This window comes from Oxyura jamaicensis, chromosome 24, assembly GCF_011077185.1.
Source record: "Oxyura jamaicensis isolate SHBP4307 breed ruddy duck chromosome 24, BPBGC_Ojam_1.0, whole genome shotgun sequence".
In the NCBI taxonomy this organism is placed as follows: Eukaryota; Metazoa; Chordata; class Aves; order Anseriformes; family Anatidae; genus Oxyura; species Oxyura jamaicensis.
Genome location: NC_048916.1, coordinates 2,752,422 through 2,775,533, shown reverse-complemented (window position 1 = coordinate 2,775,533; position 23,112 = coordinate 2,752,422). Strand labels below are relative to the sequence as shown.

Below are 23,112 nucleotides of genomic sequence, written 5' to 3'. Positions count from 1 at the left end.
TTGTTTCGCTCAGCCGGGGCAGGACTGGATCCAGGCTACCTAAATAATTAGACTAAGAGGGACAAAAAGCCTCAGCAGAGTGCAAATCTCCTTCCTTCGTGCCCAGCTCGGTGCCTGCTCGGGCGCTGGGAGGTGGCAGCAGCCCCCGCGCGGTGCTCAGCACGGTGGTGACATGTCTGTCCCCGTGGGGCTGGGGACAAGGAAGGTTTGGGGACGTCTGAGCAGAAAACACGGCTCTAGCAGCGGGGGGATTTACAGCAGAGAGCTAAAGCAGATCTGGATTTAAATTTTGCAGCTTGGCCTCCCCTCCGTGATCCATCTTCCAGCCAGTTGCAGGGAAGCACAGACAGCAGCTGCATCCTGCCAAGATTCATGAGCAACAACGCCTCTCCCCCACCTCCTCCCTCCCTCGGACAAATATTTTCAACCCAGGCCACATTTTCGGAAGCAGGTGCAGCAGCCAGCCTCTCTCCAGCCTCTCTGCGGGCACAGATGGGGGCAGCTCGGGGAGGGTGCGAGTCCTTGGGACGGTGGGGGCTGGCTTTTGGTGTGGCTGTATATACCCGATATATATTGATAGACCAATTGGCTGTGGCCAATACACCCAATTTTGGTGTGGGCATATGGCTGTGCCCCCCCCCGGGATGAGCAGGGTTGGGTAAGATGCATCTCGGTGCTCGGTGGCGTGGAACAACTCGATGCAGACCTCCCTGCAAAGATTTGGGGTGCCGAAGCCGTGCACGCTCTCACCCTTTGCTGGGGCAAGGGGAGTGAGATCGGGGTGCTGGCGAGGGCTCCTCGCCCTTCCTTGCACCTCTGCAGCACTAAAAGGGAGGGCACTGCTCCCCCGAGCTCCCAGCCCGCTGCCTTTTTCCCTAGCAGTAAAAAGGAAGGGAAACGGGACTCGTGGTTTCCATCCCGTTGGAGTTATTCGCCCTCCTTTCACGTCGGGCTCATTTGCGCGCGTTAATATCTCAAACTTAATGATAAGTCTGAGGGCATTCATTTATAAGATAAATACGATGTTATTAGTACATTAGTGGCAAAAAATGTGCAAGGACACTGCTAATCTAAGGTGAAAATGCCTTCCTGAGTGAAACTTAATTAGCAGATTGTGTTCTATTAGTGACTTTTATGGGAAGTTCATGAAAATGAATACAAATATGATCCAGGCAGGCTCTCCGGTGAAGCGGGAGCCTTGCGGAAGGGCCCTGGCTCCCACCACCGCCTCGGCAGGGATGTGGTTTTCTGCTTTGAGGGGCAGTGGCTGGAGGGTGCTGTGCACGCTGAGTGTGCTCGCAGCAAGTGATGTGGGGTGGGGGAGTCAGAAATGTTTTCCCCCTATTCCCCCCCCGGATAGAAACAAGGGTGTCTGTGGGATCCCCTCCATGCATCACCTCTTCTGGGGGCAGAGGGTGCCCGTCCTGTCTCTGCTCGGGGACTTACCAGGAGGAGAAGGAACCCAAACGGGGCCAGAACACTGTGGGGTCATCGCGGGGACTCGGAGCCAGCCTGCCCGGTGCTGGCAGACCTCTGGTCCTGCAAGCCTGGAGGTAGCTACAGGGGATGGATCCTGTCCAAGGACATCACGCAGCTTTTAAAGGCTCCCCAGCAAGCCCAGCCGTGGGGTTGGGACGCCCACAGAGGTGGCATTGATGGGTCCTCCTAGGTTTTGTGCTAACCACCGGCTTTTGGGGTGCTTCCCAAGCTGGAAAAAAGCAACCTGTGACACGAGTGGTCTCAGAACCGTATGGACGACTTGGGAAGGAAAAACGTCTTGGGATTAAGAAAATGAAACGGAGGGACCGCCCGGATTTGGTCTTTCCTCCTGCTTCTGGAGCAGCTGCCACTGGTGTAAGGGCCTCTGCTCACTCTTTGGCCCCGTGGCCCCAGTGTGACAACGGGAGGTGTCCTGGGGGATGCTGCTGGCTCCTGCTCAGGGGACCAAAATCCAGGGTGAGGTTCTGGGCTCGGACAAAGCCAAGCTGCCGTGGGGGCGGCCAGGAGGTCTGGATGCTGCAGAGAGGCTCCGTCCGCTCAGAATTAGCATCAGAGCAGTGGCGTGCCCTTAGCAGACCTGCCCCATCCCTTTTATTTGTGCAGGATGAACCCGGTGATCCCCGCCAGGCTTTTAAGGCTGCAGAGGAGTCCATTAGTTCCCATTAGGGATGCAGCAGGCAGCTGGGGGTTCAAAAGACCCTTCCCTCCTCCCCGCGGGCGCAGGAGCATCCGAGCAGGATCCGGCCCCTGTCGGTGGCTTCGCCGAGCAGAGGCGGAACAGCGAAGCGAACGCACGGGGAGTCATTATTCATGCAGATGATCCTCACAATTCAATAGAGGTAATTAGGGGAATGATGGAGGAAATTAGCACTTTCTGGGGTTTATTAATATTAATAAAATGATTCCACGGTTAAAAATAATAATAATAATATTAATAAAATAAATACAAAACTGCAAAAGAGCCCTTGGCAGCTACTCGGTGTGAGCCTGCTGCAGGCAGTCAGCAGTGGGTGGCTGGAATTCGTCGGCAGAGCCGGCGTTTTCCCTCTCGAAAGGTGCCTCAGAAGTGATGGAGGTCCGTCACAGGTCATGTCTTGTCTTCTACGTTAGCAGGAAGAGTTGGAGCTCAGTGGCTCCAAGCCTTAATAAACTAGAAGCGTTTGGACTGGGCACTTAGTCGTATGGTCTGAATTTCGGGTAGACCTGTGCGGTGCCAGGAGTTGGACTCGATGATCCGTGCGGGTCCCTTCCAACCTGGGATATTCTGTGGGTGCATGAGCTCTTTCTTCAAGGCACCGGCAAGCTCGGTGGCTTGTCTTCAGCGTGCCGACGGTCTTGAAAAAGAGGTTTGGAGGTTTTTGGAGAAGTGCCTCTGATCCTTGTTGCTCTCCTGCTCCTTGTTGCTCTCCTGCAGGGGTCTGTGGGCCCCTGCCACCGATCGGCAGCACGGCCCTAGGACAATTGGTTCATCCCTCTGTGCTGGGTATGCCGGAGAGTTTGGGGGCTGTCATTTGCAGAGGGTGAGAAGATTATCACATTAAAGACGGCACTGTGTTATTAATGAAAATACATGACAAATGTACTTAAACGTGTAAAAATTTAATTAGAATTTTTATTATTAAAATCTTGCTGAAAGTGCTTACCGCAGCCCTCCGCTTTCTTTTGAGATCAGGACTTTTCCAGTTCTTTGTGCTGAGAAGAGAATTTGAGGTGAGGAAGGGAATAACTGGTACTGGGGACTGGGACTAACCCTAACCCTAACCCTAACCCTAACTCTAACCCTAACCCTAACCCTAACTCTAACTCTAACCCTAACCCTAACCCCAATAACGGGGACTTTTGCCTTGGATCCTGGGCACAGGATTAGGTCCAGCTGTGGGAATACCTGGGTAGACTTGGCTCTTTTAGGATGGTGTTGATGGGGTTTTGCAGACATCAGAGCACTTCCTTGCTGGCTGGGAGGGACATCTGGAGACGTTTGGGGTCGGGCCAGGAGCTGGGCTAAGCTCAGGGAGGCTGCAGGGGGCTGCAGGAGAGGTGAGGTTTGGACTTGGGACTTCTCCATCCATGGGAGATGCGTGCAGCCAAAAAACATTTTGGGAAGGAAAGAAAAGGTGCTCAGAGCCCCTGTCCTGAGCTGGTGCTACCTGCTGAGGTCCCAGGCTGTGTGCTCTGTGCCCCTTCCTGCCCAGCACACCCAGCACCTCCCTGCTTGGAGCTCTGGGAGGAGCTCGGCTTGGTTTGGCTTCTCCTGGAGCCGTGAAGGTGCTGGCAGCAGCTCTGTGCTGGCTGACCCCACTGCGTTCCCCCTGTTGTGGGTGCTGCCGATTCCCAGAGCCTGTCTTTTTTAAATGGGAAAGGATCAGAGCGGCTGATCCCCTTTGCTTTAATGATAGATTCCATTTTATTAAACGGTAATTGCGGGGAAAAAAAAATCAGCGTGTTTCTCTAATCAAAAAACCCCACAGCGAGACGTGGCAGCTTTCCACTCCAGTTTTGCACATGATCCCCAAAGACTTCAGCACCTTGTCGCCGGGGTGCTCGCGCTGCACCCACCTCTGGGGCTTCGTCCCCAAGAGCTGCAGCTCCGGGGTCAGGAGCCAGCCGCGTTTCCCTCTCCCGTCCTCTCGTGTCTCGTGCCCAGCGCCGTATTACCCTGTGCTGAGGTGGCAGAGCCGGGAGGACAGGCGAATATTTGGGTTCCAGGGAATTTGCAGGGCTGGCAGTTTTAAGGGGTAAGGGCGGGGGGAGCAACCCTATCTCCCACCTTGTAAATTAAGCAGATCTGGTCGGGAACTGTCATCACGGGAGAAGAAATATGAAACCTCTGGGGCTGCGTATGCAGAGTAATTTCTCTGACTGTAACTCTACTTAAAAGAGAGGGTGTGATGAAAATGCTTCGAGCATTTTAAATGGACCCGACACAGATCTGATGCAGCCCCAGCGAAGTCTGTGCAGATCCTTTCGGGTCTGCTGGTAGCAGCGCTCAGTGCACGGCTGAGGAATGAATCGCCTCCTTCTTATGAACCAGAAATACTCAGGGATGAAGGAGGAGCAGCAGTGCTTTATTCCCAGTATTGATGTCGGTGGGTTGCAGCGGAGCAGCGCCGAGGTCGGCAGCGCCGAGGGGAGGCACCGGGGGCTTACCTCCCACCTGGGTGTGGGACGTGGGGGGATCTCCCGGTGCTGAGCCCCCCGAGAGGAGCTGACCTTGAAATGCAGCCAGGGGTGTCTGAGCTTGCCGGGCTCCCTGCGAGAATGCAAACCGGCCGCGGGAAAGATCAGAGAAGGTTCGTTTTAAATGATTATTTTTTAAAACAAGAGCAGGAACCTTACAGAAGCTCAAAAACGTTATCCAAAATGCACTTGGCTTGCGGGGAGATCAGCCCCCAAAAAAGGAGGGGAGATGCATGGAGACCCCTCGGAGGGACGGGTGCCCCCCCGCTGCCAGCCCTCCTGCCTCCGGGCTCAGCTCAGACAGGAGCCCAGAGCTCGGGCGAGTCCATCAGCGAGATGTTTTGAAGGCTTGCGTGCCTCGGGAGAGCAGGCACGTGTGTAGGTGCAGAAATGAGCGTGTCAAGGCAGAGGCAGGCTCCTGGGCTCGTCCGGGTCGGTGGTAGACAGGGCGAGGGATGTGCTGCTCCTCGGTGCATCGCTTGGGAGGTCCGGGGAGCCCTCCGGGACTCGGCGCCGTGCTCGGGAGGAGGATGTCTGCACCGGGAGCATCATCCTGGGCAGCAGGTGGAATTGCCTTGGGTTTATTCGGAGGGGCACGGACAGGGCAGGGCAGACACCGCCGTGATGGGGTTTTTTGGAGAGCGACGTGCCAGGCTGGCCAGCCTGGTGGGGCTGTCCTCCCCCTGCCCTGGCGTCAGCCATCCTATGCCGGGGAGGGTTTTAAGTGCCCAGGGCACAACCAGAGGTGGATTTAGGGGGAGCTGCTGCTGACCCTGGCTGCAGGAGCTCAGTGAATGCCCCAAATCAGTGCCCCGGGAGAAAACACCAAAGCTGGGCTCGCTGGCTAGTGGAAGGTGGGGCAACGGCGTGAAATGAAATGTGGCATCGAGAGTTCTCCTCGCTCTTCCCGCTCCCCTCCTGCCTGCCCTGGATGCCGGGGGGGGAGGTTTTCACCCCACGCATCGGGAACAATATCTTTGAGGAGCCCAGCAGCCATTTGTTTTCCCTTTAATTGGCTGGTGGGGAGAAAATAACGAAGGGAAGTCATGCAGGGGAAGTTCTCATCGGTGCCGTTTTTGGCAACAGAGTCACAACATCCTAAATTTATTTATTTAATTGCGTTATTAAAAGTATAAATAAAAATAAATCCGGGAGAGCAGCCGGATCTATGCTTTGCATCTCTAAAATAGAACCATAAATGCCAGGGAGCACTGGGGGAATGATTTATTAGCCTGTTATCATGAGTGACTGGGACGCTTTCGATGGAGTCCTTGCTAATTTCTAACAGCTGCATTAAATCACAGATGCTATCAGCTATTATAAAATAATCACCCAGCGGTCTGCAAACCAGCACGAGCCCAGGGTCAGTGCTGGAGCCCTTCATTTGTTTCCCATCTCAGCCCCTCCGATTCCTGCTAGGGGGAAATAAATAGGACTCGCAGTGGCCTCATTTTATCATCCAGAAGTTGACAATAAATAAAACCTCTACAAAGCTTTCTCTAAAAGGGGTTGGGGCTGGAATTTGCAACCAGAGGAAAACCTTGTTTTGTGCTTAAATATGGCCGTGCGATGTCAGGGCTCCTGGGTCCTATTTCCAGCTCTGAAGGGGAGCCCGCGCCCGCTGATTTATGGGGCAGGCTGAGGCTTGCAGGGCTTCTGCCTGGGGCTGGCAGGAGGGAAGCAGGTCGGGTGCCGTTTAGGGCCGTCTGTCTCGGCTCCTCCGTGCTTGTTCCTCCGCGCCGTTTCAGGCAAGTCACTTAAATTTCCCTGCAGCTTGACTGCCTCCCTCTCGTTTGACAAATAACGCCTGTGTTGATGTGGCTGGGCTCCAGAGGGGGTTAATGCTCGGCCTGGAAATCTCTTCCGAAGTGCCAATTTGTAGCGACAGAGGAACAACGAGGAACAGGAGAGCGCTCCTGGCCCGGGAGAAGTTAGCGAGAGGCCGCTCATCAGGACAGCGGCGAGCAGCAGTAACGGGGACACCCCGAAAGGGCGAAGGAGGTGGGAGGGAAAACCACAAATAAATAAAAACGAAGCAGTTAGGAGGCAAATGCCACCCATCTGCAGCGCTCGCGCTTTCCTTGGCGGCTCTGCTTGCTGCCACGAGAGCTGCTTAACGTGACAAATGCCGGCTCTAATAACAGCGCACGGGAGGCGACGTGGGCAGGGGGGTGAGCGGTGGGGCTCGAGGCTCATCACCTTGCCTGACACCCGGACCTGGGGCTGGAGAGATCAGGGGGTCCTGCACCTTCCAGCCTCAAGCCTGGGGTGTTTGTGGGTCACCCAACCTCGTGGTGCCAGCTCCGGGTGCTCCGAGGCACAAGGACGATGCTCCGAGGCAGGGGTGCTGCAGGAGTGGAGCCCTTGGAGGGGCACTGGGCTTTCAGGATGCTCTTGGGCGAGCCTTTCGTTTCCCCAGCCGTTTTTGGGTGCCTTTGTCTTTTCGCGCCTCGTTATCCTCCGTGCCAAACGGGCTATCAGGCTTTGCAGCCTGCGGGTTGTTTCCTTGCTGCGGCATCGGAGATTGTCGGGTTGTCAGCGGCGCGGAGATAGCAGGGATTGCTGACAGCGAGCAGAACGGAGCCGGTGCTGTGTACAAAAACCTTGCTCAGCCTTTGAAACTGCAGTCAAACCCTCCCCCAAGGTTACTCCTGCTCAGAAAGCGTGCTTAGTTTTCTTTGCTGCAAACCCAGATTTAAATCCCAGATTCCAGGCAGACCCGGGCTTTGAAGAGAATTGGGTTGGAGTCGGGAGCGAGCGGCTCAGGCCAGGCTGACTCTAAAAGATGAATTAAAGCTGACCCGGGAAGATGGAGACGCTCGCAGTCACACCTCGGCTTTGCAGCTTGCATATTTATCTCAGCGTGCCCGGTGCCACTGGGAATAAATCAGCAGCGGCACGCGCGGCGCAGGTCCTGGCACTCGCTGCTCAAACCAAGCTCCCCAGGAACTCCTCCAGACCTTGCAGGAACTGAGATCCTTCCCTCACCATTTTTTTTTTTTCCCTTTTCCCTCATGCTTCAGCCCTTAGAAGAATTTCAAAGGGGGAAAAACCATCATCCGCCCTGGCCGCAGAGAGAAGAGCCTGGAAACCCGGAGAATATTTATTTCTCCGGGGACTTGCAGCCCACGAGGCTCGGGTGGTTGGGGCAGGCTGAGGAGAGGTGCTGAGACCTTTACCAGCCTAACACAACCCCCAGCAGCATCCCGGTGCTGTGCAGGGATGCGGGAGGGGTGCGTTTCCCCCTGTTTTGTGGGGCTGCGTTGCTCCATGCGGACGTTTGGGACCGTTCTGCCCAAGAGGGGAGGATGCTGCAGGGCGGGAGCACGAAGCACGGTGCCTCTGCTCTCCTGCTGCAGGGCAGAAGCTGTTGCTTGCAGGGAAAAATCAGGTTTCCAAGCTCCCATCCCTTTCCCTATAATTAGGCAGTTATATTTTCCCCTCCCTCCCTCTTTATCTTTAGATCTTGCTGTCTCGGCTGCTCTGCCGACGCCTCGGCAGCCTGAGGTTTGCTCTGGGCTGGCCAAGCGGGCTGTGCAGGGCGCACACAGAGGTGTCTGCGTGCCCTGACGATGGGCTTGGTGCTCAGCCCAGGGCAGGGGGTGCCCGGTCCTCCTGCCCCCGAGCACGGCCGTCGGTTGTGCCTGCCCAGCCAGCACCGGGACGGGCGGCTCTCGTGTCGCCTGGCTGGGAAAAAAAGGGCAGAGCGTGCCGAGGAGAGAGGGCAGAGCTGATTTTCCTCTCCATGGCCTTCCGAACGTGTGCTGGGGGCAGCGCTTCCGAGTCTCCCAGGGCAGCCGAGAGCCTGGTGCTTCCCTCGTACAGCATCCAGCGTAGGTGGCACAACTGTGCTCGGATCATTTGGATGTCTCTGTATTTTGTAAATAAGCCCGGAGGCTATGCGATGGCATCATATTTAGACATAAGATGAACAGGGCGCCGCGCTATCTATTTATTTGTTCTTCCATTCATTCGGTTAAGAGCTCGCAAAGCGCTTTGTGAGCATCCATAAAATGAGCCTTGAAATACTCCCAGGAGGTGCAAGAAGCGTTTTAGCTCCGCTGGGCTGACGTGGGCACCTGAGCGAGCCCCTGGTGGGCTCAGGAATAAATCCCAGCTCCCGTTTTTCATTTCTAGTCTGTAATGGGAAGACTCAAATTCACATTGTGTGCCCGTGCTGAGCGGTGCCGAGCCATTTCTGGTCAAGATCCTCTTCTCCTGTGTTTTTCCTGCTTCTGGACTAATTTGGGAGCCTCGTTGTGCCCCAACACCTTGTCGCAGCGAGAAGTCACCAGGAGGTCCAGGAGCGCGGCTCTACTGACGGGCAAACCGTGTTCAACCCAGCGTGGCTTTGCTCTCAGAGCTCACCCCCACCTGCACGTCTCATCTGAACTCCTGCACCTCGCAGAAGCTTTCAGACCCGTCCGTGCTGCTGGTCCCTGGGCTGTCCTCAGCTGGAGACCACCACCCCGTGCCCAACCTCCTCCCGGGAGCTGCCTCCCTTCTCTCTCCATCTTTTCGGCGCCGGGGCCACCAGACCACGTTGCTGCCCCGTGCTCGAGCAGACGAGAGCAGGGGGGAGCTGGCGGTGCCGCCGCCCTGCTTGCAGGAGCTCCTCTGCTGGGCATAACCTACTTTCTGCTCCGCTCGCTCTAAGTAGGACACCGGGCCACGGCACGGCGGGGGCAGTGCGCACACAGGTACCTGCCTCACGCTCAGCTTCCCCCGAGCAGCCCCGCAATGGAAAAGCAACAGCCTGGGGGTGGCACCCGAGCGATTTTCCTTCCTCCGTGTTTTCGTTCTCTAATTCTCCTTCCCACTTGCTCCAAATCCCTCCTTTTGTCCCCGGTCGGATTTTCCCGTACCGGCGGCGTGGAGCCTGCTGGGGGCAGTGGTCCCAGGAGGGTTTCCTCCGGCTCTCCCGGGGCTGTGCGTGGGGTGGGATTTGGGAAGGGGCTCGTGGAGCCCCGAGGATCTGCAGCCCCCTCGGCTGCTGCCGGCAGGGGCTGGGCAGGGCGACGGGGTGGGTTTGTAGTGCCATGGGGTGGTTGTAGTGATATGGGGTGGGTTTGTAGTGCCATGGGGTGGGTTCGTAGTGCCATGGGGTGGGTTTGTACTGCCGTGGGGTGGGTTTGCAGTGATATGGGGTGGGTTTGTAGTGCTGTGGGGGGTGGGTTTGCAGTGCTATGGGGTGTGTTGTAGTGCTATGGGGTGGATTTGCAATGCCATGGGGCGGGGGGGGGGGGGGGTTGTAGTGCCATGGGGTGGGTTTGCACTGCCCTAATAGGGTGGAGTAAACCAGCCAAAGCCATTGTGCAGCATAATTACCCCAGTAATTACCCCAGGAGTCCAGACGCCTGGAATCCCATTAGGGTTCAGTTGCCCAAAGCCCAGTGCAGTCCCACCCTGCTCTGCCTGTAAGCAGAGCCGATGCCGTCTGCAGAAGCTGCCGAGGAATTGTAATGTTTTTGTTGCTCTGCTTGGTGATTTGTTTTTTTCACAACAACGTCCTCCACGCAGGGGGCTGAGCTTTCACGTGTTTGCATATGGAAACGCTTTGGTAACGAAGGGAAATGTCACATCTGTAACCACCCCGACCTTCCCTCGAGAGTGGGATTTTAAGGAGGAGCCCACATGGGAGCTGAAAACTTGCCCGAACGCACTAAATACCAGCAGCAACGGCAACAACAAATCTTGGCGTCGTAAAGAAAAAACCTTAACATTTTGCTTTCCTTAGGAAAAAAAAAAAAAAAGTAAAAAATCCTGGATTGCTGTCAGAAATGCTGCTGGAAAATGAAATCCTCAAGCTGGAAGCTTTGTGAGCGATGCTTGCGGTGGGCTCGGCATGGCTCTGCGTTACCTGGGCATCTCTCAGCCTCTTTGAGGTCCGCTTGAGCAGCGCGCAGTGTTTTCAGGGCTGGTTTTTTTTTTTTTTTTTTCTTTAATATTCGGTGTAGTGGGGAGGCTGCTTTTAACTCTGCAAGGCGGGTGTCGTCAGAGCTGCCTCCTTTTAGGAATTCGGTTGTCAGGTTTTCCCGTGGTTTGGGCACGCCACATGTCTCCGCTTCGGCCGGGCATTTCAGCTGAGCATTAAGCGTAGAGCAATCCCATTAAAACCCCCAGCCGTCGGGGAGGAGTTGAGCCTGGCTCTGCACGTCCTCCCCAGCCCCGACCTGCCTCGCCATGGCTTTAGCGCGACCCGAGGCTGGGCTTGGCTTCCATAAAACCTTTTTCAGAGGGTTTTATGGAAGCTGGGAGGATTTGTGCTTGCCTGTAGGGCACGGGGGTGGTGCCAGAGGGATGGTGCCAGGGGGATGGCGAGCTGCCCCCGTCTGTCTGCCCCACGGCTCCACCAAAATACGAGCAAATTTGCGCTGGCGGTGCTGCGGTTTTGTCCTTGCTGCTTCCCAGCACTTTATGGCACGGCGGGCGCGTGCTAAGCCACCCAGACCCCCCAAAATCTCCTCCTCACCCCTGCAGCCGTGAGGTTCAAGCAGTCCGAGGGGATGACTGAGCAGCTCGGCTCGACTTTGCATTTTCTGCCGAGGCGAGCTCGAGCCCCGCGATCAATTTGAAGAATAGGCTGCATTTTTTTCACAATTACCTCAGCGCTTTTTTGCTAAATTCATGCGATAAAATGCATTAAATGTAACAGCACGGAAAATAAAAGTTCGGTTTGCGGAGAAATCCTGATTTAGTGCGAAGATAAAACAAGATAAAACAACTGGAAAAATTAAGTGGAATAAATAAATCCTGCCCGATAGAGCCGAGGGTGACAGACGGGGAGGGGAGGAGAGGTGGACGCGCTTTGCATGGCGAGCTGCTGGTGTGCGAGCAGCTGGGCAGCGGCCAGGCCAGCTGCTGGATGGCTTTGGGAAGGCTTTCATCCTGGAAGGGCATTTTCCATGGGGAGAAGGGGCTCGGGTGGTGCCTTCTGCTGCTCTTTGTGGGGTGCAGAAGGGTGCTGTGTGCTCCGGGGTGCTGGTGGCGGGGCTGCTCGCGCCGTGCCGGTTGCGTGTCCCCAGACGCACCCCGGCCCTCTTGCTCCCAGGCTCGAGGTACCGAGTGCTCGTTTTTGGGGGAAGAAACGAGCAAAGCGGGGAAAGCAAGAAGCAGGGCAGGGTGTGGGGGAAGAGGTGTTGGGATGAGTTGCCAAATCCGCCGGGTAAAAATTAGCAGCTGCAAGTGTGCAAGAGAAAAGGTGGAGAAGGAAGGGGGTAGGGACAGATGGAGAGAAGGAGGGAGAGAAAGAGGGGGTGGGAGAGAAGCGAGGAGGGGCCGGTAGTGCAGAGAGATATTAGTTAGCAACCCCGTAGCCCCGAGCCCAGACGCCATCTGCATGGAGCAGGGTACCGGGCTCCAGCTCTCTGGATCTGCCGGGGAGGATCGATGCGCGCCTTGGCCAGCCGCCGTGCCCACCGTGTCCCAGGAGAGAAATTCCTCGGGCCCCAGCCGGGCACTCCATAAAGCAGCCCCATGTGCAGGAAGCAGCGAGCAGCTGTCTGCGAGCAGGGGACTCGAGAGCAGAAAAAAAATCTTCTCTGGGGGCTCCGGAGGGAGATCTGGAGAACTTCCACTTCCACCAGCGCTGGGGGCGCAGCCCCGCGAGCAAGGATTAGCTCTTTGATTAAACAAGCCCGCGTCCTCCGAGGACTGCTCTCCCCTGCAGCTCCGCTGGCTTTTTCTTTCCTGGGTGAAGCCTTAACCCCTTCCATCGCAACAGGGCTGGGTGGCTGAGGGAACCAAGGCTCAGCTTGGGAGAAAAAAAAGGAAAGCTATTTCCCCTGCCCTTGCCCTGAATGTCTGCAGTTTTCTGTGCCTGATGGGGGCTTCTGGCGAGGACTCGGTGGCTTGCTGTACCCACTGCTCGCTTGTTGGTGCAGCTGTGTCCGTGCTTCCCCTGCCCCAGCCTGCTCTCGTGGGCTGGGAGTGCCCGTGTCTTGCTGCAGAGGAGCTAGCAATAAGCTTCGGGGGCTTTTTTTGGCTCCTTTGGGTGAAGCAGTGTCCTGAAAAGCGCTCGTGGTGATGCTTGGTGGCCGAGCGCGTAGGGGCCTGGTGCCCTGGGGTCTCCCCAGCTCTCACCACGTTGGATCTCAAGGAAGCCAGACTCGCTCCCTGCTGCACAAACAGCACCTCCCTGCTCCCCTGAGCTGTGTGCAGCAGGGGGAAATAATCAGAGGCTGGAGACTGAAGTCCAACGTGGCCACGCCTGGGTCCCGGAGCCCGCGGGCTGCTCCACGGCGCGGTGCAGAGCAGTGCTGCCGAGCGGCTCCACGGCCCCCCGGGCTCCAGTCCCTGACTAATTACTTCTAGGCCTGTACTCTTGACATTTGCAAGCTCCTGATTAGAGCAACGAGGGAGAAATCTCCAAGGGAGATGGAGGCCAAACTGCGCCACTAATAAAAGCTGAGATTGACAACCGGCTGGGAAGCCGGCGACGGGGAGGTGGAGGGACTTGTCCTTGCAGTCTCGGTTTCTTTCTGAGCCTCTGGGATGATGAGAGAAGGTCAGGGCTTGTTAACGTCACCGTGAGGAGCAGGATCTGCCATGGCCATATGCCTGATGCCCCCGGGGCTCGTGCCAGCCTCCAAGTCCCTCTCAGCTGTGTGATATTATTAGACACGGACCTGAGCTGAGGCCACCTGCAGAACACCCCAGACGACCTCAGGTCTGCAGACTGTCTCGGTACAAAGCTGGCTCCGCTTCCGTGCCTTCCAGCTCGGTGCTGGGACCTCAGATCTGCAGTTTCCTGCATTTTGAAGTCTTCCCTTTGCCCTTTTCTCCCGCACGTGCCAGCATGCTCCCATCCGACACCACACGGGAGGTGACGGTGACCAGCGGGACCCGCAGGTGTTGGGGATGGGATGGGCCAGGAGAGGATGCTCTGCTTGCTGCTGCCGCTTTTGGCTGGTGCTCCTGGGGCAGAGCATCACCAGCAAACACCCCAGCTCTCCTGTGGGACACCAGGGTGGGAGCTGCCCCGGGGGGGACGTGGCAAGGCGGGAGGAGGACTGATGGGGCCAGAAGCTGGTGTGCAGCGGGGGATTTGTTCCATAAATATGCACATCACTGCCTCCCCGGCCCCCTTACCCCTCCCCAGTGCCCCACAGATGCTCACCAGTGCCCAGCCCTGTCGCAGCCACCTCAGCCATCTCTCTATTTACATCTGTTCATGGAGCCACGTCTCTCAAGCCCCTCAGAGGCTCGTGCTGAGGCAGCGAGGCTTTTTCCCTTTTAAACCTCCCCTTTCCCGAACTGCACCATCTCAGGCTGTCTGCTGCACGCGCTCCGTGCCCACAGCCTCCTATCCCAAGGGGCGAACACCATTTCGCCCAGCTGAGCTGCTGGCCCCGGCAGCATCCTCCCCATGGAGCTCATCCCGCTGCTGAAAGAGGCTCAGCAGCACCAGGCTCGGGCTCTGCTGCCGGTGGGGAGCCGCAGCACGTTCGTGCTGCCCCTTCCCCGCTGCAGCCACGGCTCCTCCTGTGGGGAACAGACCGGGCAGGACATGGGGTGTCCCCCTTCCACCCCAAAGGATGCCCAGCGCTGGGTGCAAGGCCAGGGGCAAGCCAGCTTTTTGGCAAACGGAGAGCTTTGTGGTGGAAAACTTAGCCCTGCTTCTCTCGGTGCCTTCTCCTCCTCTCGGCTCCCGAGTGCCCTATTTATCCAGCGAGCGTCCCTCTGGTGCCTGCAGCCATCGCTGGTGCCGGGAGCCAGCGTGCGGCTCTGCAGCACCAGCCTGTGGCTAGGGGCGCATTTAGGGTCTCTGCATCCCACCGCTGCGTACACTGGACCCGCTATGCTGATAATTAGGCTTGGGAGCACTAAATAACCCTGGGACACCTTTCCTCCATCGGTTTTAGTAGCTGTGCGTGGGTCTCTGGACCAGGTTGGGTCCACGAATTAGCTAAAACTCTTCCAACTGGCCCTTACACTCCTCCTGTCGCCCCTGGAAGGGCTTGATCCCCTTCCCAAAATACACCCAGCAGCCCGGGGGGTGCCCTTGGGATTGAGGCACCCCAACGAAGCCGTCGTGGTCCAGCCCTCATTGGGCGCGGGGAGCTGTGCAGCACGGTGCGGGGAGGCAGCAGCGTGGCGTTGAGCCCCTTCTGGTGGGCACAGGGATGTGCCCGGGTGGTCAGCGGGGTCTCGGTGCCCCCACCCGCTCTCTGAGTGGGTAAAGGGAGATCTGGGGCTGCGTCTGACCCAGGAGTTTGTCGATGGTGTCCTGGTGCGAGCCGTGAAGCCCTCGGGCTGCCTCCTGCAATGTCAGGGCAGGGCAGGGAGCAGGGACAGGGCAGGGGGACGCGCTGGGGCTCCGTCCCCGCCTGCCCCTGCCCGCGGGCATCCTCGCAGCCCCTCTCTGCCGCACGCACGCGGCGAGAAAACAACCCCAGCCCCGCACGCAGCGGGGAGGGCGCAGCATCAACAGGTACCTGCGGAGAGACACCCGCTGGGGTGTGCAGGGAAGCCCCCGCTGTGGATTTTTTTTGGGGGGGCGGGAGGCAGCGCAGCGGTGAAGCTCCCCCCGTGCTGCAGCGGGGGCCGAACCAGCCGAAGCGGGGGGCGTGCTGCTCCCCGGGGTGTGCCGGGGGCTGCAGCGGGCGTCCTTCGCCTGCCAAGCACACCGCCACCACCGCCACCACCGCCACCGCCGCTCCGGGTGCGTGCGGGAGCCAAAGTGGCGGTCAGTGATGGAGCCGCTGCCATGACAACCCCGGGAAGTCAGCCTGCGTGCCGCGCAGGGATGCTCCCGGCCAGCCGCACCGCCGGGGCTGGGATGCTGCCGCTCGCCCCGCTCCTGCGCTGAGCGGGCGTCGGGAGGGCAGCCGCTGCCTCCGGGCTCTTCTCCTCCTCCTCCTCCTCCTCCTCCGAGGCTCCGGGACCCGCTCGGAGGAGCCGGGGAGCAGCGCGGTGGGGACGTCGCCTGCAGCTCCGCGGGGAAGTTTCGATCTTGCGTCAGAATCGGCATTTGGGGAGCTTGTGCTTTTTTTTTTTTTTTTTTCCTGCCTTTTTTTTTTTCTTCTCCGTTTTTTCTTCCTTTTCCCTCTCTTATTCAAACAAAAGAGCAGCAGCCAGCCGGCGACCCAACTCCGAGCCCGTTTTGCTCCCCCAGCCTGCTTTTATGGCTGCCCTCCCTTTCCTGCCAGAGACACTTACGTTTCCTCCTCGGGTTATAAACTTTTGATGCCAGATCTCCGCAGCGCGTGCCCGACTGAATCTTAAAGTAGCGTCTCGAGCAGGCACAGATCTGTGACCTTCATCTCTTGCTCCGCACCTTCTCTCCTCCTCTTCCTCCTCCCCCCGGCCCTCCCGTCCTCCTCCCTCACCCAAGGATACTGGGGACTCCCTCCGGATGCCGCTCGGCAGGCTCAGTGCTCGCAGGCTGCCTTTCCAGGGGCTCTCCTGATCTCCGTGGAGCTCCGCATCGCTCGCCTCCGCGCCTGCCCCGGTGGTTTTGCTCCCCCCCGTCCCCACACACACGCACCCCCTCCCTCCTCTCCCCCCTTTTCGCTCCTGGTGGCCTTGTCGGGTGTGTTTTTTGCCTGGTGGAAAAGTCCCTGCTGCCCAGGATGGGGGTCGGTGGGTGCTTAGCCCTGCCCTGGAGGTGCCTAGTCGTCCTCTGTCTCAGGCTGCTCTTCCTTGTGCCCGCAGGAGTGCCCGTGCGCAGCGGAGATGCCACCTTCCCCAAAGCTATGGACAACGTGACTGTGCGGCAAGGGGAGAGTGCCACGCTCAGGTAGGAGCCGCTGCCTTGCTGCCTTGGGGGGGTCCTGGGGTGCTGGGGGGGGGGGGGCAGCGAGGTCTTGTCTGCACCTTACGGGGTGGCCGTGCGCCAAGCGGGGCTGCCGGAGGGTCCTGGGACCGGCTGCAGACTTCGCATCCCGGGGGCTCGTCGTGGCGGGGGACCCCCGGCTCCGGGGAGGGGGGAACCGGCGGCAGCACGGGGCTGGCAGCCTCCTGCCAGGGCTGGCAGGGGGCTGCGGGTGCCAGACGCGGCGCTGACAAAGGGACCCGGGTGGCAGACGGTGCCTTAGCGCCGCTGCCGCGCCTGAAGTTGTCTTGGTGCGTGCGGCGGGCTGGGAGCGAGGTGGGGTCCGCGCCGTGCCAGCGCCAGCCCGCATCGCCAGCGGGTCCCCGGGGCTGCCGTGCCTCGGAGGTGTCGGCGCTTCGCCCCGATCACTTTATAGTCTCCGCACGAACCCGTTAATATCAAATCAATCTTTTACTCCAGGGGTGCATCTTATGAATTCTGATGGATGCCTTCCCTCGCGCGCTGTGCCGTAGGAGAGACGCGGGCAGCTTGCCCGCAGACGGGCCGCTTGCCGGCTGCAGGGCACAGCAGAAAGCCCTTCTCATTTCCTGAGCGAGTTACAGGTGTGCCCGCTGCACTACCCGTGTAGGAGATCAGCTCTCAGCAGCCATCGCAGCGCTGAGGCCAGAGGAGCAGCCCAGGGCTGCGGGCAGCGCTCAGCTTGTGTCGGGGCTTGGGGTCGCGCCGTGCTTCAGCCCTGGCACCCTAGGGAGGGCCTGAGCAGGTTTGGGTGGCTGGGCGAGGGATGAGGGGAAGGAGCACGGGGACGCTGGGCAGGGACAGGAGTGAGTCTGGAGGAGTCAGCCTGCTGCTTTCCCTGCAGCAGCGAGCAGTGTGCTCCAGCCCCGGCAGCGTGAGGCTGGCTGCTCCCTCGCTCCAGCCTGGAGTATCGGGGCGCAGCGGCTCTTCCCCATGCCAGGCACGGGGATGGCACAAGCGAGCCGAGTGTGTCACGCTGTCCCTTAGCACCTGAGCCGTCCCGGGGCTGTGAAGCCGGCGCTGTTTTGGTCGGAGGCTGCTCTGCTCGCTGGAGGCGCGGGGCTCAGGCAGGCTGTCCGTGGATTTGTGGCGGTGGTGGGAAACAGCCTCTGGCTCGAGGTTCTGTGGTGCCCACACCCCCTTTCTTGGTTGTTTGTCTGTCTGGGTGGCGGGGATATTTGGGCACAGCGAGCAGTGCTGCTCCTCACTGGCCCCTCTGTGCAGCAAAGCCCCGGGGGATGCTGCAGGAGGCCCCGCAGGCGCTGTGGGCACAGAGGGATGCTTATTTTCTGGCCAGAGCTCAAGGTAAGCCCCCCGGAGTCCCCAGACAGGGCTGTGGCTCTGCAGCACCTGGGGACATTGCCCGTGCCAGGCTCCTCGCCGCGTGCCTGCGGCTGGGGCCATGCGGGGACCCCGCTGCCATCACACCACGGAACGGGGGCTGTGATGGAGCAGGGGGTGCATTTCCTCGTGCTCTCGGTAACCGAATTGCAACGATGATTAACCTGAGCTGGACTGAGCGAGGCAGCCTAAAGAAGAGAGGACAACCCCCAGAGGGATGCCTTCGGCCTTGCTGCTCCTTCCCTTGATGTCTGAATTCCTTTTGCCAGTGACCTGTGGGGTTTGGGGCTCCCAGAGGTGATGCTCGTGGAAGGCAGAGCAGAAGCAGTGCTTGGGGGGCGAGTGCTGCAGGGGGCTGAGCCCCCACCCCAGGGACCCCACAGCTTTTGGGCTCGGTGCCGGCCGAGGCTGCCACCAGCAGAGGGCTGACTTGGATTTCCTTTATTTTTATTTTTTTTAAGCTTCTGGCCTCTTTTCTGCGCTGTTTGTGAGAGAGGGGATGTTTGTGAAGCAGCCAGCCCTGGAGCGGGGAGGGTTCAGCCTTCCTGCTGGAAACTCAGCAGCCCCAGTGGGACTCTGAGCACTGGTGCTTAGAGGAACCCTGTCCCCAAACCCCCTTCTCTCTGCCCCTTTTCCTCCTCAGCATCCCCTCCTGCCCATGCTCCCTGGTGCATCTTCCCCACGCCCTCACCTCCTCCCTTTTCCTCCCCAAATTCAGCTTGCCCTGCCGCAGTCGCTCCCAGGCTCCTGGCCTCCAGCTCCCTTTCCCCCTCAGCCCCCATCTCTTCTTGCACTGCTGTTCCCAGGGGTTCCCCTCTTCCCTGCACCCCTGTTCCCCTCTGCAGCCTCTGGGCCGCCAGCGCTCTTCCCTCGGGGCTCGGAGCTGGGGAAAGCATTGCAGACCCCAACCCAAGGTGGAGCATTACAGGGCCGTGGCAGGGTGGTCTGGGGGCAGCAAGCAGGGCGGAGGTGTGCGGTGCGCCATGGGCAAGCTGCAGGGCATCCTCTGGGAGAGCTGCACCAGGGCTTTGCTGGGCAGGGAGAAGTCCCTGCCTGGTCCTCGGAGTGGTTTTGGGTCACGAGGAGGTGGGTGCTGGTGGTGGATGTCCAGCGTGGTTTGCTCCTGGCACACAGCGTGGTCTCTACACAGCCACGGCAGGAGCAGACGCGGTGTCCCCTTCCAACACGGCTGCTCGGGGCTGGGACCGAAGAGAGCCGAGACCCCCAAATCTGTCAAGACCCCCAAATCCTTCTCCTTGCACCTGCAGCATCAGCCCCCGTCCCAGCAGCTTCCAGAGCCCTCCAGACCTGCCGCCTGGCCGCAAGGCGGGCTGAGCCTCCACGCTCCTGGCTTCACCAGGGCTGGTGGCAGCTCTTTGCTTTCCCAAATCGGGTCCTTACACCTACGTTGTGCCGCAGAAAGGAGACGTGGGGAAGGCGGTGGCGGGGAAACCTGGAGGCTTTTCGGGCTGGTTGTGGTTTTCCTGTATTGGATTTTGGGTGCGTCCCTCTCCAGCTCTCCACCCTTTTTCCTAGGGAGGCTCAGCAAAATCCTGGCAGAAATGAAGGCTCCATCTGCAGGCAGCTCCTAGGTCATCTGAGATGCACAGCGAACCATTCCCCGGCTTTAAGCAGGGACTGTTGATAATTCACTACTTTTTATTGTAAGAACAAACAATTCCCATAACAGTCATGCACCTTTCCTCTCCAGGGAACTCCAGGCAGTTTGCAAATTCTCTGCGTACTGTTAAAACTGAAATCAAGCTTCCTGCTCTCTGACTCTGATACAAAACCTGCTGGGAAGCGGGGCAGGTGCTTGGATGGCAGCAGTACCCCAAGCTGTGCACCGCCCGGGGACGCGAAGTGGAACGGCGAGCACACCGGTAACCCAAAGGCAGGGAGGTGGAGGAAGGTCATGGTTTAACTTCCCAGCTGGGGCTCGATGTGGAAACAAGGATTAAGGTTTTTTTTTTTTTTTTTTGCTTTTTGGAGGAGTGCTGCCGAGTGTCAGCTTGCTACGGCGCTGCTTGGAGCCCCGTGAGCTAAGGGGCGTGGGCATCTGTCCCCTAGGGTGGTATGGGGGTGTCACGGGCAGGTCCCCAGCACGTGCAGCAATCCCAAGGGGCTGAGACCAGCTAGAAACCTTGCCTGGTCTTTTACCTGGTCTGGGAGCATCTCCTGCATCACGGGGTTTGAGCCTGAGTGCAGAAGCGAGCCAGGCAGCGCCTGAACCGCAGGCGGTGCCGCTGCGGTGGCAAATGTTCAAGTGGTGTAAAAGCGGGGATGTATCGTGAAGCGGGTCGTACCGCTGTGCCGCCAGCAAAGCGACCTTTTATAACAAGCATCAGCACAGTTCATAAAGACGTAAAACAACAGCTGCTCGAAATTTCAAGGCTTTATGGTTTTATCTGTATTTAAGAAATATTGGCACTTTATTTCTTTTAAGGCAAAGGCAGCGCGTATGGGCGCCTGGGGGGAGGAAGTGAGGCAGGGTGCCTGGGTTTTCTCCTCAGCTGCCGTCGCAGGGATGCCAGGACTGGAGGAGGCTCCCTGGCTGCTCCCTGCCTCAGTTTCCCCGTCTGTAGGGTGGAGCTGCTGGCAGCTGTTTCCCAGAGGTGGAGATGAGATTATAGGAGAAACATCAGGCATCTTTACCTGGCCTTCTCCCTAGGCAAAATAATAGGGATGCTTTTTTCTTATATTTAAGGCGGGCTTTCAAGTGAAATCCCCTCTGCACCCCACTCCGTGCTGGCAGGCTCCCGGCCTCTCTCCCGTTGTTTGTCCATGAGGGGGACCGGCAGAACAGGGCCGCTCTGCTAATTCGCATCGAGGGCTCCGCGACTCGCTGCGTTTGGTCAATTAGCGAGCGTGAGAACAATTCCAATTAAAAATAAAAAGCCCGAATAAAACATCATGAGATGCTGTTCTTCCATTTATTTTTGCAATTATAGTTTTAATTATTTCTGACAATGCTTTTTTTTTTTTTTTTTTGGCTAATAATCGACCGCAGTCTATCTCTCAGCACATGACGAGGCCTCGGGAAAATACAGCCAGCAGGAGCAGGCAGCAGGACCGCGGGCTCTTGGCACAGGGCTGGGCAGTCAGGAAATCAGATTTTTTGGCCCGTTTTCCCTGTTGTTGTCACACGTGGGCCTGGTCCTCAGTTTCCCTACCTGTTAATGGGGGTTGTGAACTCGCTGCTGCTAAATCCTCGCCGGGAAGTGGGAAGAGGCTGCGGCGTTCTGTGTGCCAATGCGAGAAGCGTGGGGATTAGCGAGGAGCAGATTACCGGGGACTTGCTCCATCGCTGCCCCCTTCCTCCTCCTCCTCCTCCCCCAAAAAGTTTTCTGGAGCAGCTAAATATATACCTGCCGTCTCCAAGGTAGAGCTCGCGGCGTGTCGGAGCTGTAATTGGCAACTCACTGAAATTACAGCCACGGATTCTGGCATTTGGATCCTCCTGGCTGGCATAATAATTTCTCCCTAGGTAGCTGGTATTTAACTTGTCTTAGCTGCTCCCGATAGTTATAATTACGGTGCCCGCTAATTTCCCTGAGCCGCTGCGGCCGCTGAAGGGTGCCGGGGGCTCCCTCCGCGCCAGCCCCCTGCGAAGATGCTGGTGCCCAAATGCAGATGCCAGCAGCGTTGGGGCCGGGTGGAGGACCTGTCCCCGTCTCGGTGGCAATGCCACCGGTTCCTGTGGTCCTTACGGAGAGCTAGAGCCCTGCTGAACGCAGATCGTCGCCAGGAGAGCACGTTCTGCAGACTGCAGCATCCTGCAACGAGAGGAGGAGTTGTCACTTGCCGTCACCTCTCGGAGGGCCAGGCCACGAGCGCCGCTGCCTAGCGAGAAGCCAACCTCCGTGCTAAGCTGCTGAGCTCCGCCAGCCAGAAATAGTCACAAGCAGCGATACCCAGCTCCGGGGGATGAGACTGAACTGTTAGTAATCCTTTCGCTATAGCGTACACGAGAGCTTTTTGCAAGCATAATCGACTCCCCTGGCTTTGCGCGCGGTAATAGCTGTCCTTCCCCGGGTAAGGCCCGCTGCTCGCCGAGCGCCGCGCTTTGTTTCTGGGAAGGGATTAGGTGTTAAGGCTGCCAAATGAAACCGGGGCACAGCGGCCGTCGCTCACCTCCCCGCTTGCCGGAGAGTTCCTCTGTTCCCTTGACTGCTCTCGCAGTGTGCCGCCTCGGCGCAGCTCCTGCCATTCCTCAGCCCTACGCCGCGGATGCTTTGTACAACAGCTGGACATATTGTTTTAAGTGATAATCTTTAGATACCGCAGCCGAGCAGACAGTTCATAAGGAATATCTGATTCGGTGACTATCACTTCTCCTGCCGTCCTTGCAAGCAGCCTTTGAGGGTTAGGATGTTCTGGTTTCTCTCTGTTTTTTTTTTTTTATTATTATTATTATTTTATTAATGCGAAAAATAGTTCCCCCACAGCCCCTGCCAGCAATTTCAGCCTGCAGTGGGTTGTTTACCGCTGGTTTGGCTGGGCTGCCTTCCTCCCCAGAACCCTTCAAGGTCAGATCTTCAGTGCAAAAGGCTCACAGACTGCATGGCTGTTTTCCTACGAATATCGCCTGGGATTTGCTTACGGGGCGTTGTTTCCATGACTGTGCTGGTGGATGGGCCCGTTCCTGGGGATACAAATGGGTCTCACAGCCTGCTGAGGGAGGAGGAGGATGAAAACCCCGGCTGTTGTGGAGCAGGATCAGGTCAGGCGGTGGAGAGTTATGCAGTGAGGTAACGAATACCCCAGGAAGGTGTTCGGGGCTGTGTCCAGAGCTGAGAAACCCAAGGAGGCTTTTCTTCTCTTGGTGTACCAAGACCCGTGTGTGCTGTCCCCTCCCGGCTCCAGGGGAGAAGAGGGATGGGAGGCCAGGAGGATGAAAGTGCAAGAAGAGAGAGAAAAGTTAGGAGGAAAGAAAATGGTAGGCGCAAGAAGGGAATGAGTAAAGGGAAAGGGAGAGGGGAAGGAAAAACAGAGTGAACAGAAGCAAAACGCGTGACCTGTGACTCCCGCTGGGGAGCTCGTGGAGTTTGGTGCTGAGGGATGGGTTCCTAAATCAGAGGCCACGGGGAGAGCGTGGGTGCAGGTCCGTGGGATGAGCAGGCTCTGGTTTATGGCAGCCCCCTGGTACCCACATCCCAGCAGGGCAGGGCTTCCCCACCTCCTGTTTATTGCTATTTTCCCCTCTGTGTGCGCATACGTGTGTGTATATATATATATATATATATATATATATATAATCTAACAAATTTCTAACCCATATAAATCCAATTACCCATGTT

At 58.1% G+C, this 23,112-nt stretch overlaps 1 protein-coding gene and 1 long non-coding RNA gene across 9 annotated transcripts in view; one reads left to right on the top strand and one right to left on the bottom strand.

The window, feature by feature from the left end:
- LOC118178121 (opioid-binding protein/cell adhesion molecule homolog) overlaps window positions 1–23,112 on the top strand; it is a 287,839-nt gene that overhangs the window by 168,740 nt on the left and 95,987 nt on the right. For 4 of the 8 annotated variants that reach the window (XM_035346389.1, XM_035346390.1, XM_035346388.1 and 1 more), the window contains exon 3: window positions 16,333–16,417. In XM_035346389.1, coding sequence (XP_035202280.1) covers window positions 16,333–16,417 — 85 coding nt within the window. Of the gene's footprint in view, window positions 1–7,315; window positions 7,322–15,696; window positions 15,905–15,993; window positions 16,418–23,112 lie in introns of those variants that run through there. The other 4 variants (XM_035346394.1, XM_035346392.1, XM_035346391.1 and 1 more) reach the window with 4 other exon arrangements.
- Window positions 19,796–22,604, bottom strand: LOC118178124. The gene is made up of 2 exons (XR_004756079.1): window positions 21,947–22,604; window positions 19,796–21,588 (listed from the first exon to the last, which is right to left on the bottom strand). It is a non-coding gene; the product is annotated as an uncharacterized LOC118178124 (long non-coding RNA).